This window comes from Procambarus clarkii, chromosome 41 (assembly GCF_040958095.1).
Source record: "Procambarus clarkii isolate CNS0578487 chromosome 41, FALCON_Pclarkii_2.0, whole genome shotgun sequence".
Taxonomy (NCBI): Eukaryota; Metazoa; Arthropoda; class Malacostraca; order Decapoda; family Cambaridae; genus Procambarus; species Procambarus clarkii.
The window spans coordinates 273831-291445 of record NC_091190.1 but is presented as its reverse complement, the minus strand read 5'-3'; the positions used below and the strand labels follow the sequence as shown (position 1 = coordinate 291445).

The following is a 17615-nucleotide window of genomic DNA, read 5'->3' as shown; positions in this document are numbered from 1 at the left end:
TGGGAATTTTTTCCAAGATAGCTATCTCTCACTAGAGGTCCCAAGAGTTCATTTCGTACACAATTTACCGCGCACGCATTTTGATTGGGTACGAAATATTCAAAAGGCATTTTCTCGGTTGGGACAGTTTCCCGCCGACCAAGTTTTCTCGGTTGGCGTAGTTTCCTGCTGACCGAGTTTTCTCAGTTGGCGCAACACAGTGGTTAAGGCTTTTTATGCATTTTTATCAATGTATTTCATATTATTTTATTAAACATTTAAATAGTTATGTCTTGGACTGAATTCAGCTAAAGTATTAATCAAATTGTTTAAATCCATATTTAAAATCATTGCTTCCTGAACTGGACTGCACAAAATATTCACCATTCAGAAGACTATATTCAAAACAAGCATAATTATTTTATCTGCATTTTCAGCGAGAATTCAGGGTGCTAAAACAGTCTAGCCGTCAAAATGTAAGTGCAAGCACTTCATCAAACATAAGAAATCATATTTATTAAATTGATTATCTTGAGACAAATTTCAGAGTATTTTGACTAACAGGGTGCAGTGTGGCGGTGGTGGAGCAATGGTTTGACCAACCTCCAATTTATTTATTATTAAAACAAAATACATAATTACTTGGTATGAATTTGTCTAAGTAAATACTGTATATTTATTTGTTTAAATTAATTAGTGTTTTCATTTTGTTAGCTGGAAAGGCAGTATTCATGTAGAGTAGATGAGATTTTATTTTTTACTGTTATCAGATAGTATCAAGCTTTTCTTGAATAAGTTTTTAAAGTAAATTATTGAGAAATAATAGGTAAAACACACTCCTCATTCTAGGAATGTAGACTAGTCTGTAGATTCTTGTGCTTTCATATTTTGTGTGGCTTATTTATTTTAAAATTTATACAAATTTCTTTACTAATTTCTTTACTAAATATTATTTACAAACTTTAAAATAATATTTTAATCATTCATTTCAAATTTTTTTAAACATCTTAATACAATTTTCAGAATTTAGACTTCCCATTTCTGAGAGTAGGAGTCTCGGTGCAGGAAATGAGAAGTCGAACGTCATACTATGCTTCTCTTGGGAGATTACTAATGGTGGAATTTGATAAGAAGAAATTTGTGAAATTTATGATCCCTTTCACTAGTAAGTCTTCACCCTAATATCCCATTTTTATTAATCTCTTTGGAATATAACATTTTCTTATTTAAATTTTTTTTAATGAATATATATTTGGTATTTGTTTCCTATTTTGTTTGTTACTGTACTCCCTCTTAGAGCTTTCCATTAGGGGGTTAGATACAGCAGAAGTGTTTTCCACAAGGCATTCTCACTAAATAAACCTTTAAATCCTTCAAGCGTTAAACGATTTTTAACCCTGTTAAACTATTTTTTCTAAATATCTTCTGATATGGATGTTGACTTCTCTATTCGTGTACCTGTCGCTTATTGATACCTGAAGGCTTCTGTCCAATTTCTTGTGGATGTTATGCTAGTTGGAACAATGAGTAAGTGCTCTGCATATAAATGCATTTATTACACTAGTCTTGTATCTGTCTGGGCATTCAGAGTGACCATTTATGTACATACCAATGTTGTTGGGTTTAGTATACTAAACTTTCTATATATATATATATATATATATATATATATATATATATGTATGTATGTATGTGTGCAGAAAAACCACATGTGAAGAATTAGAGAATGCTGAACGCGTTTTCGGCTCAATTCGCCTTCATCAGAGCTAGGTAGTGAAGAGGGAAGCGTGGTGGGCAGACCTCATAACCACCCCCCAGGAAGACCTTATAACCTGCCCCCAGGGAGAGACAGGTCACTTGACCACCAAAAAATGGGGACAAAATTTTATAGGAAAAATGGGGACAAAAAGGAGTAGGGAAGATTTAACCAAGAATTAATTTACACCAAATGTTCCTTTCTCTCATAGTGGAACTAAGGGAATCAACAAAAACACTGGAGAGTAGCATATAAGTGTCGCCGGTTGGAAAAAATAAAAAATAAATTAATATATAACAGGTTAAATGGATACTATATTGAAGCTTATATGGGGATCTAATTTGTACATACCAGGGCTTACATTAAGGCGGCTATTACATTGTTTGATCAGAGCTTACTCAATCACATTTTGTTCAAAGAAATCCTTACTTTTAACAATACATTTAGCCCCTTTGAAGTTGATAGAATGATCACATAAACTGGAATGTAAATACTCTGTGCAATGCACTAGTGCTGGGCTGTACAAATAGCATAAGAGTGTTGTTTAATCAAACTTGAGGAAAGAGATTTACCAGTCTGACCGATGTAAAGAAATGCACACTCATTGCAAGGGATGGAGTACACACAACATGCTACTGACGGGTAAGAGTTTTTAATTAAAATGGACTTAACATATTAATATTTTTTAACTCTGGGTTAATATTATGGTTTTTCAGGGCTGAGGTAAGTTTTTCTAGTCCTTCAAAATACTGTAGAACCAGCGAGTTTTTAATTTCTGGTTTAGATTTGGGAGCATGTTTGGAGAATGTTCTTTTGCTTGCTCAAATGTGACATCCAAGAAGGATTTTGGGTATTTTAACTTCTTCCCAATTTCATATATTTTCGTTATTTGTTCATCAAAAAATTCTGAATTGCAAACTCTCAGGTTCGCTGGTACCATGGATACTTCAGATTCCACTCTCTCTGTAAGGTACGGGATTGAAAGCCATTCCCTAGAGTATCGCTAACAACAACCGCTCTTACTTTCTTATAAATAATGGGTGTGTCGGTGTCTATATAGCAATAATAATCAGTTATACCTACATGGGGACAAGAAATACACCTTGGGGTACAATTTTACAAAAGAGTTTTATTTCACAATACGAGATTATCTCACACTGATTAGAACAGGGGGGGGATGTGCTTAGACCCACCACAGAACTGATAGACAAGGTGGGGGGATTCCTTCCCACCAATACACAACTCAGGAGACAACTGGCACATTACAAAGGGCATGGGTTTTAACACTACACTGTTCTGACCACAATACGCAAAGGGATGTACAAAGTACTGTGGATAACCCCCACATGACACAGAGCTGAGCACATGCACATGAATAAATAACACACAACTCTACTTACACACGTATTCGTGTTTAGTTCGTGAACAAAAACTAAAGAAATTGTTCACGACTTTTATTAGGCCAAAGCTAGAATATGCAGCGGTTGTGTGGTGCCCATATCTTAAGAAGCACATCAACAAACTGGAAAAGGTGCAAAGATATGCTACTAAGTGGCTCCCAGAATTGAAGGGCAAGAGCTACGACGAGAGGTTAGAGGCATTAAATATACCAAAACTCAAAGACAGAAGAAAAAGAGGTGATATGATCACTACATACAAAATAGTAACAGGAATTGATGAAATCGATAGGGAAGATTTCCTGAAACCTGGAACTTTAAGAACAAGAGGTCATAGATTTTTAACTAGCTAAACACAGATGCCGAAGAAATATAAGAAAATTCACTTTCGCAAACAAAGTGGTAGACAGTTGGGACAAGTTAGGTGAGAAGGTGGTGGAGGCCAAGACCGTCAGTAGTTTCAAAGCCTTATATGACAGAGTGCTGGGAAGACGGGACACCACGAGCGTACCTCTCATCCTCTAACTACACTTAGGTAATTACACAGAGAGAAGCTGAAACTAAACCTCGTAGAGGTAAAACGTCTAAATGAGAGCAGAAACGAAGAAGAAATCAATTCTTTTTTCTACAAAGTGATAGTGGTAGGCAGGCCAGTAAAATGGTACAAAAAGGCAAACCAACAAAATTGCTAGAGAGGGGTAGTGAAGAATAAGGAGAGGGGGAACATGTTCCTGAAAATAGTATGCACCAATGTGGATGGAGTGAGATCGAAGATACTGGAGTTAAGTGATGTAATACAGCTGCAGACACCAGACATTGTTGCACTCACGGAGACAAAACTTGAAGGTGATATTTTAAATGAGGTCATATTCCCAAGAGGCTACTCAGTTTGGAGGCAGGACAGAAAAATTAGGAAAGGCAGTGGCGTTGCTGTGCTGGTGAAAGAACACCTGAAGGTGAACGAAATAATGATTGCCAATCCACGAGAAGTTGACATAATAGCACTAGAGATATGAATTCAGGATGATAAATTAATGATCAAAAATGCATATAGTTCACCGCCAAGCAACACATGGACAAAGGGGAGGAGCTAGATAGTAAACAAGAGGGTCTTATAACAATAATGAGAGAGATTATAATGAGAACGGATAAAGATAGATCATGACTGTTGATAGTCGGGGACTTCAACTTGAAATCTATAGAGTGGGAAGCATATGAAGCTAGAACAGAGGATTTTTGGACCTGAAGATTTGTAGACCTCATCCTGGAACCATTCTTGTATCAACATGTTAAACAAGCTACGAGGATGAGGGAAGGGGACATTCCCTCCATGCTAGATTTCATATTTACCAGGAAGGAAGAAGAGATATTTGACATTCAGTACCTTCCTCCCTTGGGTAAAAGTGACCATGTCTTTTTAGGAATAAAGTATGCAATGCATTATAATCTGGAAGAAAATAAGGAGGTTGAAGCAGTTGAAAAACCTGACTTCAGGAGAGGACATTATGGAGACCTTAGAAATTTTTTTAGTGAGTATAATTGGACAGACTTGTTGCTAGGCAAGGAGGTAAATGAGATGTATGTCAAGTTTTGTGAAATATATGAGAAAGGCACAACAAAATTTATACCAAAACAGATGCAGAACTAGGAAACAGGATTGGTTCAACAGAAATTGCAAGAGGGCCAGAGACCAAAAGACACAAAAATGGAATCAATATAGGAAGAGGCCGAACCCCCAAACATACCAGCGATACAAAGACCCGAGAAACAACTACTGTACATGGCAGTGAGGAGAGAGGCAGAAAGAAATTTTGAAAAGGGATAGCAGACAAATGTAAAACAGAACCAGGTCTATTCTATAAATTCATAAAGAACAAATTGCAGGTAAAGGATAATATTCAGAGGTTGAAAATGGGAAATAGATTCATGGAATATGAAAGAGAAATGTGTTAAACATTAATCGAAAAGCTCCAAAGTGTGTTTGTACAAAATGAAATCTTCAGGGAACCAGACACAATAAGAATTCCAGAGAACAACATAGAGCACATAGAAGTGTCTAGAGACGAAGTGGAAAAAATGCTCAAGGAGCTAAGTAAGAACAAAGCAGTTGGTCCAGATGGAGTTTTACCATGGGTTCTGAGAGAATGTGTACCTGAGCTCAGCATTCCACTTCAACTGATTTTACAGGCATCCCTGTTTACAAGAGTTGTAGCTGATGTGTGGAAAATGGCTAACATAGTTCCAATCTACAAAAGTGGCAGTAGGGAAGACCCCCTTAATTATAGACCTGTATCATTGACAAGGTGCTCTCTGCCCACTGGTCGGCGGCTTGTAATTTTCTTTTCACGTGTATTTGTGTGTGCACATGTTTATGTGCATACGCACCTGTGTATAACATACCTTGTGTGTATGTGTATATGTAAGTGTAGGTGTCTGTACATAATATATATGTATATATGTGTATGTATACTTTTTCTTTCGGAAGGGGCTCTGTTCCCTTCTCTGTTGACAGGACGCTGGGGGAGCAGCTTGCTCTGCTAACTCTCGCATGGTCCCACAGTTAGTGGGCGCTTTTGGTTGTCTTCCGGCCTCTGGTGGCGGCGGTGGATGGCTTCTTCCCCTTTGAGGGGTTCAGGGCTTGCGGGGTGGGCTTCTTCCCCTGCGCTTCGTCGTGTCATCTTCGTGGGTGCATTGGACGTGGTCGATCTGCCCCATCCTTCTGGGATTCCCGTCTGCTGTTCTATTTGTTTCCGTCCCGGGTTCGGACCTGGCTGGATCTTGTTTAGAGCTCTTGGGCCACTCCTTGTCTTTCCCTCTAGAAGTGTTGTTGCGGCTGTGGTCCCACCTTCGGCTGTTCATGAGGGGGTCCCGGGTTGCTCGGCGATTGCTCGAGCAGTTGTGCAGGAGTCTGAACTTCGACGTGCTGGTCTACCCGCAGGGTCGGGTTTGGCTTCGGCGTCTGTTTGGTTCCTTCGGAGACTCCCCTTCCACCTCTCTTGCAATCGTTGGGTTTGTTCTTCTGGGGATCTTGTGTTGGTGCTGTGTCACCAACTTCCACTTTGGGGTTTTCGGGGTTCCGTGCCTTGGCACCTCCCCGAACCTTTGCTCGATGTGTTCACGGACGGGTCATCTCTCGGCTGGGGCTGTGTGACCAGTGCTCACCAGGTTGGCTGGGGATGATAGGGTCTGTCCGTCCGTCTGGCTAACAGCACGGTTCTGGAGTTCGTGGAGGTTTGCGCTTCAGAGGGTTTAAATCACTCGGTGCTCTACCATTCAGTTCCATTCGGACTGTTCTCTTGCGGTTCTTTATCGGAACCACAGGGTTTCTCTTAGGTGTTTGACCTCTGGGGTTGGTACCTTAGAGTAGCTCGTTTGCTGGATTCTCAGGGTTTGGCTAACCATGAGGTTCATGTCTAGGGTGTGTCGTGCGTCCTGGCGGACAGCTGTCTTGGTTCATTCCTTTTTTCGCGTATTGGCCAGTTGTCGCCGACTCGTTTCGTTGGCTCTGCCGGATGTATGGACTCCTGGCCATGGACGTCTTTGAGTCGGCGTGGTCTAGGCATTGCCCATTTTATGTGGCGCCCTTACCCGCCTGCGAGGCACTCACGGTGGATGCCTTTCGGCAGGACTGGTCGAGGTGGGGGTACCTGTTCCTCTTCTCCCGGTCCAACTGTTGCTTCGGGGTCTGGCTCATTTGGAGTACATTCCCAAGGAGAGTAGTCCTCGTGGACTCTTGGTGGCCGGCCCAGCTTTATTTTCTGACGTTGCTTGATAGGTGTCCGAACCCGGGGCGTTTTCCCACGGCTCCGCCTCCTGCAGCAGGTCGGACAGGTCCGATATGTGATTGGGCGGTATGCTCGTGTGTTCGTGTCGTTTCTCATGGTTTTCTACGGCTTTTTGCTCGTTTTCTCCCTCCAGTCATAGCCCTCTGGATGCTGGGAGTGTTCTGGATTTTATGTATAGGGGCGTTACTTTGTTTTTCCTCTACTTCCTGGTGTGGGATGGCTCGGAGTGGCGCCTCCTCCTCCCCCTCTGTACTGCTCCTCGTCTTCTGCGGGGTGTGCGCCTCTGGACGTATTTCTCCTTAGACTTCCGACTTTTATTCAGGTAACGGTACATACAATGCTTACTGCCTCTAGTATGCATGGTGTTCGAGTGCACCACTAGCGATGCTCCTGGTATGTTACTTGGCTCGCCTGTGTTGTGGCACGGTCGTGTGTCTGCTCTGCAAGTGTGATTGTCATGTCTGGCGCCTCTGTCGGCTAGGTGCTGGTTCTCGCCTTTTGGTGGGGTGCTTGCAGGGGTTGAGCTCTGGCTCTTTGGCCCCGCCTCTCTCTGTCATTTACGGTTGTGCAGTTTCCTGAGCCTCCTGGGCTCTGTCTTCTCTACGTTTGCTCCTGTGGGTGGAGTCTACCTCCACCACGTAACTTCCTAGTGCTTTCCGCTTCCTATCTCCTCTGACATTGATCAGGCTCTTTTTCATGTCTGTGGCTCCTTTGGGTACTCAGCATCCTCCTGTGTCACCTTGTGCATACAAACATAAGGACATACAAACAGAGGAACTGCAGAGGGCCTATTGGCCCATACAAGGCAGCTCCTATTTATTACCACCCAATCCCACTCATATACATGTCCACCCCACGCTTGACATTTCATTTCATTTCATTTCATTTTGACAGTGCTCATTTCTCGTTGTTTGTGTCGGCACTGGTGAGTTCATTGTTGGTCTTCCACCTGCGTGTTTCGTCTCTGGAGCGGTGTGTGGTATTCCTGGCGGTCCTTCCAGTTTTCCTATCGCTGCGAAGGGTCCTTCGGTCTCTGATAGGGTTGGCTTGTCTTCCCTTCGGGGTTGTTCCGGGTCGGTCGTCTGGGACAGTGTCCTGTCATCTCGTATTGGGTGGCGCTGGCGGAGCCGCTCCTACTTGAGTTCGGTGATGCAGTTCCTTCTGCTCCGTTCCACTTGCTGTCGTGGGCGTTGTTTCACCTCCGGCCTGCTCCTGAGTTCTGGTGCCATCCTGGTCATTGGCCTGGGTGGTCTATTTTCTTCTCGTTTTGGTCTTTGGGTTGCTGCTTGGTTGGTCGGGCCAGGGGGGTGTTTCCTTTGTTGTTCGGTTGCATTTTTTTTTTCGCTGTTCTCTGCGCGTCTTGGCCTCTGGGGTCGTGGACGCGTTCCCTTCTTCCCGCGTTCCGGTTCGGGGGTTTGGGTTTGCAGGGTCTTTGTTACATCTGTGGTCTTGTTTTTTTAGGTTAGGGCGCGTGGCGTCCGCCTCCCGGATCCTTCCCTATTTTCCTTATCTGTGGTGAGGTAACTCCGGGGAGCCGACAGGGCTCCCCGAAGAAAACCAGCGTTATATGTAATGAAACGCCATTTTGTGGATGAGACCCGGAGGCTCCCCGGCATCCCTCCCTCCCTCCCTCCCTCCCTCTCTGGTCGGTGGCGTTTTTCGCGTATTTTGACATCTAGCCTAAGAACTGCCAGTTGGATCACCGGCGTGGAGAGTCTGGGGCTTCCCCTTCCCCCTCCCGGGGAGGGGGGGGGGGGGTTGTGCAGACGGTGGCACGGCGACGTGATGATGTCATGCTAGTTTGATAATTTTGTGTGGGAAGTTCTGTCCACTCGTTCGGCTTTCGGTAGCAATATTTTTATCAGAATAGGGGTTTGTTTTGGGGCATCTACCTCTCTGGGTGCCTATTCCGGTCGATGGCAGACATAGAATGCTCCCAATCACAAGGGGGTTTCTGTAGGCCATTGCTCCTCGTGCCTCTCTGAGGGGGCCAGGTTCTGGCTCATGGTCCCCAGTAGGCAAAAACTCCTAGCACTTTGACTGATGCCAGAAAGTTATACATATCCATTCAGCCTGGATAGCTCCGGGGAGCCTCTGGGACTCACCCAGAAAATGACATTTCATTACATTCAACCCTGGTTTTTTGGATTTTTTTTTTGTTGCGCCTGTGGGTGTTGAAGCCATTATGACCCTTAGCGGCCCAAGAATTAAGAACATTGTGCGAGGAGCCTATACCTACACTTTCTAACTTCAGAATTGCTTTTAAATACATGGATGGAAAGATACTAAAGAAATTGTTCACGATTTTTGTTAGACCAAAGCTGGAATATGCAGTGGTTGTATGGTGCCCATATCTTAAGCAGCACATCAACAAACTGGAAAAGGTGCAATGACATGCCACTAAGTGGCTCCCCGAACAGAGGACAGGTTAGAGGCATTAAATATGCAAAAATTAGAAGATAGGAGAAAAAGAGGCTATATGATTACTATATACAAAATAGTTACAGGAATCGATAAAATAGATCTCAGGAATAATTCCTGAGACTCGGAACTTCAAGAACAAGAGGTTATAGATTTAAACTCACGAAGCAAAGCTGCCAGAGAAATATAGAAAATTCACTTTTGTAAACAGTGGTAGACAGTTGGAACAAGTTAGGTGAGAAGGTGGTGGAGGCCAAAACCGTCAGTAGTTTCAAAGTGTTATATGACAAAGAGTGCTGGGAAGATGGGACACCACGAGCGTAGCTCTCATCATGTAACTATACTTAGGTAATTACACAGGGTTCTAAAATCTTTATTTCTACAGATTCCTATCTCTAACTCATGCAACAATGGAAGCACCTCTATATAAGCCTCAAATACTGCACTTATCGTATTCTGGAGACCCTCCCAAGACAACCAAGTGACTCTGGTCCTTTCCTCACTGCCTTTCTCCACCACGTGACAGAATGGAGAGCTCGCACCTCTCTTCCTCTAACCGCTCGGTTCCAATAATGTTTATACAAACATGTGTTTCATACATCTTCCCCAATAGTTTATTTATGTCTTTAAATGTTCCAGGCTGTTTTTCTACATTTAGCACTTCTGTTTTCTCTATTTTCTTGCACTGAATCTGCTTCTTAACTATTTATCACTTTTGTTTACCTTGGTTTTTAGGAGATTGCATTTTCCTGTTAAGATGATGCTCTGTACATCTGCAGGGGTAGAGTACAAGACTGTTTCTCAACATCTAACACTGCCATTTCTCCCTACACAAGGGTCTCTCTCTTATATCGCCTTGTGCGAAGTTGAAGGTTGTTAGTCACCCCTGTCTCAGGGTGACGAACATCCGTCCTGCCTCCATCATGCTGCCTAATGGGGCAGGGACACCTACGACCCAGGAGTGTTGCAGGACTTGTTCGCCACTTTTACTTCAATTTACTCATTCTTCATCTGTTGGTCTTAGGAATCAGGCAGCGGCTGTGTTGCATGCGCAATTCTTGCAACATGCCCAGTTGGTGCCCCCGTTACCTTACTAGGTGGTCGTAATTCGCCCTGCTCCTTTAACCCCCATTTCTGACTCCCAAACGTCTGAAGGTTTCGGAGTTGGGACGGGGCGGGGTGGCGTAGGAGCTGCTCCTTCCACTTCGGGTGCGGAGGTGGTTGAGCACGTTTTTCCTGCCGAGGCTTCTGGGTAAACCTAGCCGACTTCCTTCTCGGACACTTTTTCCCTGGACTCTACTTTTTCTTCAGGGGTGGTGGGCATGGAAGAGGGCTTTGCTTCAGGACTCGTGTCAGGGATTCCTGGGGCTTGGAGGGGACACCACTAGGAGTGATTGGGCTACTTTTGATCCTGCTTAGACCCTTTGTGCCTTCAGGGCAGGGTTTTTTGCCATAGGGACGAGGTGGGGATGGGGGGGGGGTGCGTACCCTCTTTTCCTTTTCCGAATTTGCATTAGGTGCGGCCCTTGGGGTCCTCGGATTTGTCCTTCCGGAGGTTTCCTTCCTCTCATTTTCCCTGGGGGTTCGGGGGCCCTTGGTGCGTACTCCTGCGAAACCCGGTTTACACCTCTGTGACCCGTATTGGGTGCATTATGAGGTTCCTGTGTCTTCTTTGCTGGCAGACTGTCCCTCTTTCTATCTTGGAGCTTGGTGTGGCATTTGTCGAAACGACGCCTCAGTGTCTTTGGTGTTGCAGGTATCCTTGGGGGGCTCGCCCGTGTTCCGCAATGAGTGCCTCTTCACTCCTCCGCTTCCTTGTGATGTGAGTCCGTTGCAGTTGCATGCTCAGATGCCTATTCTTTCGGCTGCCGTGGTGGCTGAGGACCTTCGGATTTGCAGTCATTTGGCCTCAGTTTTGTGTTCCTTCAGTCTTCTGGAGATGTCTTTGGATTGCCTTTCAGAGGATATGGGGGGCGTTGAGGTAGGGGCCTCTGGCTGGGTTTCTGGTTTCAACTTCTGTGGTGTCATCTGCCTTGCTGAAGCTGTTTGCGCCGATCCTCCGGAAGGTGGTTTCTATGTATTTTGGACGTGTTGGTGCTCCAGGTGGGTAGTTCCCGGTTCTCTTGATTGGGTCTTGCCAAAGCTCGGGCCCCATTTGGTCAAGGTAGGCCTTTGGTGTCAGTTTCTGAGTCAGTGGGCCTTCATCAGCTGGTTGGCGCAGTGTTTGCTCTGTGCGGCGCTTTGCTTCTAGGGGTTTGCATCTGCCCTTTTGCAGGTCGCCCTGTGGACAGGGCGATGGGGGGGTGAAGCTGGCTCTTTTTGCCCATGCTTGGTCCTGCAATTCGTGGGCTTTTCGGGTCATTTTTTCTTGCCTTTGGTGGGGTTGGGCGGATCTTTTTCCCCATAGGAGGGGAAGGTCGGGTCTAGGAGGGCAGACTTCTTTCTCGTCCCTCTGTCGGGTCATCTTGAAGTGGCTTCACTTGGATGTGGTCAAAACGACCTCGTCTCACAAGTGGGTTGAGAGCTTGCTTCTAGTTCTGAAAAGGGACTGTGTAGATCTCCGGTACATTCTTGACTTGTCTGACCCTGTTGATTCCTTGCCCTTCTTTTCGGATGACCACACTGTACCAGGTCTGGCTCTTCCTTGAGCTGGGTGATTGGATGATTTCCCTGGACCTCCAGGACACTTATTGCTCACTTTCTGTTGGCGGATTCTACTCATTGCCACCCCATTTCTGATTTGTTGGTTCTCAGAAGGGGGGGTTTGTTCTCGCTCCTCTCGTGGGGGGGGGGCGTTCCAGGGCTCAGGTTTTGTTAGGTCTGTTTCGGAGCTGGTGTGGCCTCTGGGGCCTTCTTTGTCTGGTCAGCGCGATGGTCGCTGTGACAACCCAAGAGATCTGGAACAGGGACCAGGGAAACCAGATTCACCCAGAGCATGTCCACACGAGTTGACCAGGCCTCAGTTGGGCCTGTACTCTCAGTCGCTGAACCAGTGGCGCGCAGGTAGCAACATAAAGCTGCAACCGGACACAAAACGTGATGCACCCTCCTGGCCTAACCAACCAAGCATCAACAATCCAAAGACACCTCCAGAAACCAGCCGTCTCATTTTTTGGTAAAAAAGAAAGAGATGGCTGCAAACAAACAAAATAGTCCCCTAGATCAAAAGAGCAGAAAACCCTGTGCCAGAGAAAAGCACGAAGCTCCCCCACTTGACCTCCAAGAGACTAAAACTAACAAGAACAAGACTTTCAGAAATCAATCCCGGACTGAAAGGGGCCACAACAAACCAAGGAGAGGAGAGAAACGAAAGTACCCGGTCCAAAAACCAAGAAGGCTCGGCCTGTGCATGAGCAGGCCAGAGGTGAAAAAACCAGCATTGAATGTAATGAAACACCATTTTATTTCTGGTATAGGGAGGGGGGTCCAAGACCTCCATGCCGGCAAATCTCCCCAGTTCAAGAAGCTGTCGTGTTGGTGACCGTTGATCGCTCTGGCTCCACTCTTTGCGCAGTGCTGCAGTGCGGTGTTGTTGCTCTGTGTTGGTGGTGGGTGAGCCAGAAGTAACACAAGAGTACTAGTGCTGCATGCACCTAGGAGTACCTTCCCTAGGTGCCCCGTAAACACTGCCTCTGTGGCTTAGGATTATCTTCAATGAGCCGTTCAGGAGCAGCTACTTCCATGTGGTTCTGTTGCTGCTCGGTGATTGCCCGCCCTTGGGGGTTCAGCTGGGGAGGGTCTTACTCTTGTTTTCCCTTGGGTAGGAGGTAGTTTCATCGATGGTTGGGGGCGAGGTACTGTGCAGCTGTTTGATATACACATAGCGACCGGTTCTGTTCACCTGGAGACGTTGTGCTTTTGCGGGTTTTTTCTTTTGTTTTTGTTTTGATTTGCCTGGTGGGGGTCTATCTGATGTGGCGGTAGGACCACGGGTAGGTTTTTGGTGGCCCTCCACTAGGTCCCCTTTGCTTGCACAGATTTAAGGGGTTCGGCTTTTAGTTGGTTGCTTGGTAGCTCTGTGATAACCGGTTAGCAGTACCTCGCCTGGGCTTTCCTTAGCAGTCAGCCTAAGGGCCCTGGAAACCCCCATTGGGGCTCAGTGGTCCTATGTAGGAGACCTCTGACTTCCATTTCACCTAGTGTGAATTTGAAGGTTGCACTGTCCCCTTGTCTCAGGGTGACACTCACCGTCTGCCTCTGCCTTGCTGCTTGTTGGGGTAAGTGACACCTAAGATCCGGAGCCCTGTGAGTGGTGTTCTTTGCTTGTACTCCATTCACCCAGTCCACTGAGACTGATAATTGGGTGCAGGCAGCTTTAGTGTTGCATGCGAGGTTTAGGTTGCAGCAACGTGTGAGATTGGTTACCTTTCCGGATGCCCCACAGCTGCCCTGCTGAATTATACTGGTAGTGAGACTCGGGCGGCTTCAGGGATTGCCCCTTCTGGATCGGCAGCGGAGGCATTCGATTTTGATTTTCCTGCCGAAACTTTTGGGCCACCCCAGCGCGTCCCCTTCATCTCTGCTTCTCTAGTGGACTCTGCTTTTCTCAAGAGGCAGGGTATGGAGGACGGCTCGGCCCTGGGTCCTGACGTGGAGGATTCCAGGGTTGGGGAGGAGTTTACTTGGTGGGCCTTGGGCCCCACTTTTCCCTGCTTGGGTGTTTGGTACCCTCGGTGCAGGGCTTGTTGTTACAGGGGGAGAGGTTTTCCTATCCCCTCCCCGTATGATTTTGTTATGAGTTCGGCTCCTCCCCGGGTTCGGTTCAAAGTCCCTTGGGTTCTTTTGTTCCCTCCTTCTGGAGTTTTTTTTAGCTTCCTGCATCCCACCGAGGAATGTGTGGGAGGCCTATGTAGCTTACCTCCTGCGAGACCCGGATTACTCCTTGATATTGAAGCTTTTCTGGGGGGAGCCCCTACGGCTCCCCGGAGCTATCCATGGCTGATATGGATACCCTAACTTTTTTGCATCAGTCGATGTGGGTGGAGTTCTAGGCCTACCGGGGACCACGAGCCAGAACCTGGCCCCCTCAGAGAGGCACGGGGAGCAATGGCCCATAGAAATGCACATGTGATTTGGAGCATTCTATATTTGCCATTGACCGGGACAGGCACACAGAAAGGTAAGCTCCACAAAACAAACCCCTATTCTGGTTAAACAACAAAAATCGACAAACGAGTGGACAGAACTTCCCCAGGAAAACGAACTAACAAGCATGGCGTCACGCGAGCCGCGCCGCATGTCTGCGCAGCTCCCCCCCTCCCTGGGAGGAGGAAGGGGGAGCCCCAGACCCCCGCACCGGCGATCCCCGCCTCAGTTCCTCAGCTGATGGGATAATGCACGGTCGTGTGGCTCCAGCTCCAGTCTTGTCTCAGTGCTGTGACTTGTTTGCAGTAATTACCTAAGTGTAATTACCTAAGTGTAGTTACAGGATGAGAGCTACGCTCGTGGTGTCCCGTCTTCCCAGCACTAAATAAAAAGAGAGGTAGGAATTCTGGGGTATTTAACCAACCAGAACTCCAATCCTCTCCCAGGCAATGAGATAGTGTGGGACCTCTAATGCTCTTTCATCGGTTCCTGTTATATGGGGAAAACTCAGTGCCAAATGCTTAATGCACAGACTACCCTATTCCAGTAGCTGAAGTTTATAACTTTTTAGACACTCAACCCACCAGGGGACTCGAACACTGGCCAACAAGGTGGCAGTTGCATGCTGTATCCACTACACCATACTTCAAAGCCATAAGTGCTGCTCTTACGGTGGTCGTGTGAGCTGGGAGTAGTATTCTCAGGTACTCGGGCTGCATGTGCTTAGGGTCACCTTCCCTGAGTGCCCTGTAAGTACCGCCCATGGGGCTTGGGGTTGCCTTCCACAAGTCACCTTGGGTCTACCTCTGTTGGCTTTTCGCTGATTGGCGTTTGGCCGCCCCGAAGGTTTAGGGGTTTCACTCCCTTGTTTACCCTGGGGTTAGTGGTAGTTATCGCACTGGTGGGGCGCAGGGTACTGCGTAGCTAGTTTTCACCTATGACAGCGGCCGACTCTGTTCCCTCTGGGTACGTTGTCCACTTGTGTGGTTTTTTTCTTTTATATTTGTTTTTGCCTGGTATGGGGGTCTTCCTTGTGTTCCCCCCCCTTATATTAGGTTCGTTTGTGTGGTGGCCCCCCCTGCTTTGCCCTCGCGAGTGGACACGTCCCGTGGGTTCAGCTTTAGCAGTTTGCTTGGTAGTTTGGGGCAGTTTGGTTAGCAGTGCCCTGCCTGGGATAACCCTTAGCAGACCCAGTCTAGGGGCCCTGGGAAACCCCCCGGGGGCTCTCGGGTCCGATAGCGGTGACCCTTGCATTCCCTCTCGCTTTGTGCGAGTTGAGGGTTGCTCTGTACCTTTGTCTCAGGGTGACTCTCCTTGTTTTTGCCTCCGTCATGCTGCCTGTTGGGTCGGTGAAACATTCGACCCTTGAGTCTTGCAAGCTTTGTTGCTTGTTCGTGACTCCATTCACCCAGTCTGCTGATGAATTCCCGTGGGTGCAGGCAGCTCGCACGTTGCAGGGTAGGATGTTGCAACGCGCTCTGGTTTGTCGCTTCCCCGGACACCCCGATGCTGCCCCGCTTGTGTAGGGACCCAGACTTGGGTGGTTTTGGTCACTTCGGCCTTGGGGTTCCTTCCACGCCCCCCTTGTTTTTCCCCCTCCTGCTTCCAGCCCCTACGCATCTGTAGGCTTCGGGGTTGGGGCAGGGTTAGAGGTTCTGAGATTTGGGCAGTTTCAGGGGTTGCCCCGTCTGGAGTAGCTGCGGAGGCATTCGAGTCTGTTCCTCCGGCCGATGCTCCGGGGTTTTGACCAGTGGGCCCCCTTCTCTTTCAGCTCTCTCGGCTGCCCTGGCTTTTTCTTGTGAGGCCGGGGCTTTGGAGGTCGACTCGGCCCCGGGGCCTGGTGCAGAGGCTCCTGGGGTTGGGGAGGAGCAGCCTTGGGGGCCTTGGGCTCCATTGCGCCCCGCCTGAATTTCCGTCCTTCTGAGCGGGGCTTACTGTTATGAGGAGTGGGGTTTTCTTTCCCCCCTCTGCGTACGATTTGGGCTTGGGTTCTGCTCCTCCCCGGGTTCGGTTCCGTGCCCCTGTGGTTTCTTCGGTTCCGTCTTCAAGAGGTTTTCGGCTAACCGCATCTCTTCGCCTGCGGTGCGGTTGGCCTTTGCGGCTTCTTCCTGCGTGTCCCGGAGTTTGCCTCCATACTGGTTCCTTCTGTTCTGGACAGGTTGGGCTCCTTGTAGCAGTTTGGGCTCCTTTGTGGCCGTTTGGGCTCCTTTGTGGCCGTTTGGGCTCCTTTGTGGTCGTTTGGGCTCCTTGTAGCCGGTTGGGCTACTTCTCGCCTTGTTGGGCTACTTCTCGCCTTGTTGGGCTACTTCTCGCTTTATTGGGCTACTTCTCGCTTTAATGGGCTACTTCTCGCCTGGTTGGGCTGCTTTCTTTCGCGTCTTGCGCATCCTCCGTGGGAGTTTGTTTTGGTTCCGGGTGGTGTGCACACGTGTTCTGCTCCAATTCTCTCGGGGGGCTTCGCCTCTCACTCTTTTTTCTTCATCCATTCCGTGCTCCGTTGCTTTGGGGGTGTTCTGGAGTGCCGCTGTGGGGAAATCATGAGGTTTTTTCCTGCGTTCTAGGGTGGGGAGCCTCCTTCGCTGCTCCCCTCCTCTCCAGCATGGGCGCACTGGCCGCCTCCGGCGGATACGGACTCGAGCGCTTGCGTCATGGCCCTTCAGGGCCTATGTTCTGCAGGTGAGTTGGTGCAGTTTTGGCATCTCCTTCGTCCTGACGCTGATTTTGTTTTTGGGAGTAGGAATGGGTGTACATACGTACTTGAGAACGTGGACCGTATCACCCGAGGTGCCTACTGCAGGGCTATTAGCCCATACTGGGCAGCTCTTGTTCTCTCCACCTGATTCCTTCCTCGGTTCACGGGTGTCTGCAGGTGGCCTCTTGTCCCTTCAGAGGCGGTTCCTGCCTGTACTCCTCCTGCCCCTCTCCTATGCTTGTCTAACCTTGCTTGAGTTCAGGGCCCCGCCTCCACCTTGTTCCGCAGTGCAACGGTGGGGGTGCCTGTTTGGTAGTAAGTTTTCCTGTGTCGGAGGTTTTGTGTTCACCTCCTTGTGGTTGCAGGTTGGGTTCTGGCTCTTTGTTTCCGCCTCTCCCCTGTCGTTTGCCTGTCGGGCGAATTCTGTGCTTATGGGCACTCTCGTCTCTGCTTGGGGCTGTGTATGGGGTCAGCCCATGTTGGGCTGCCTAATGTGTTCC

The 17615-nt window shown here is 47.8% G+C and overlaps 1 protein-coding gene across 1 annotated transcript in view; it reads left to right on the top strand.

The window, feature by feature from the left end:
- Nucleotides 1-17615, top strand: part of LOC123754655 (exportin-7) — a 396982-nt gene that overhangs the window by 323773 nt on the left and 55594 nt on the right. The window contains 1 exon segment of the mRNA XM_069339312.1: nt 1003-1144. Within this exon segment, the coding sequence (XP_069195413.1) occupies nt 1003-1144 (142 nt within the window).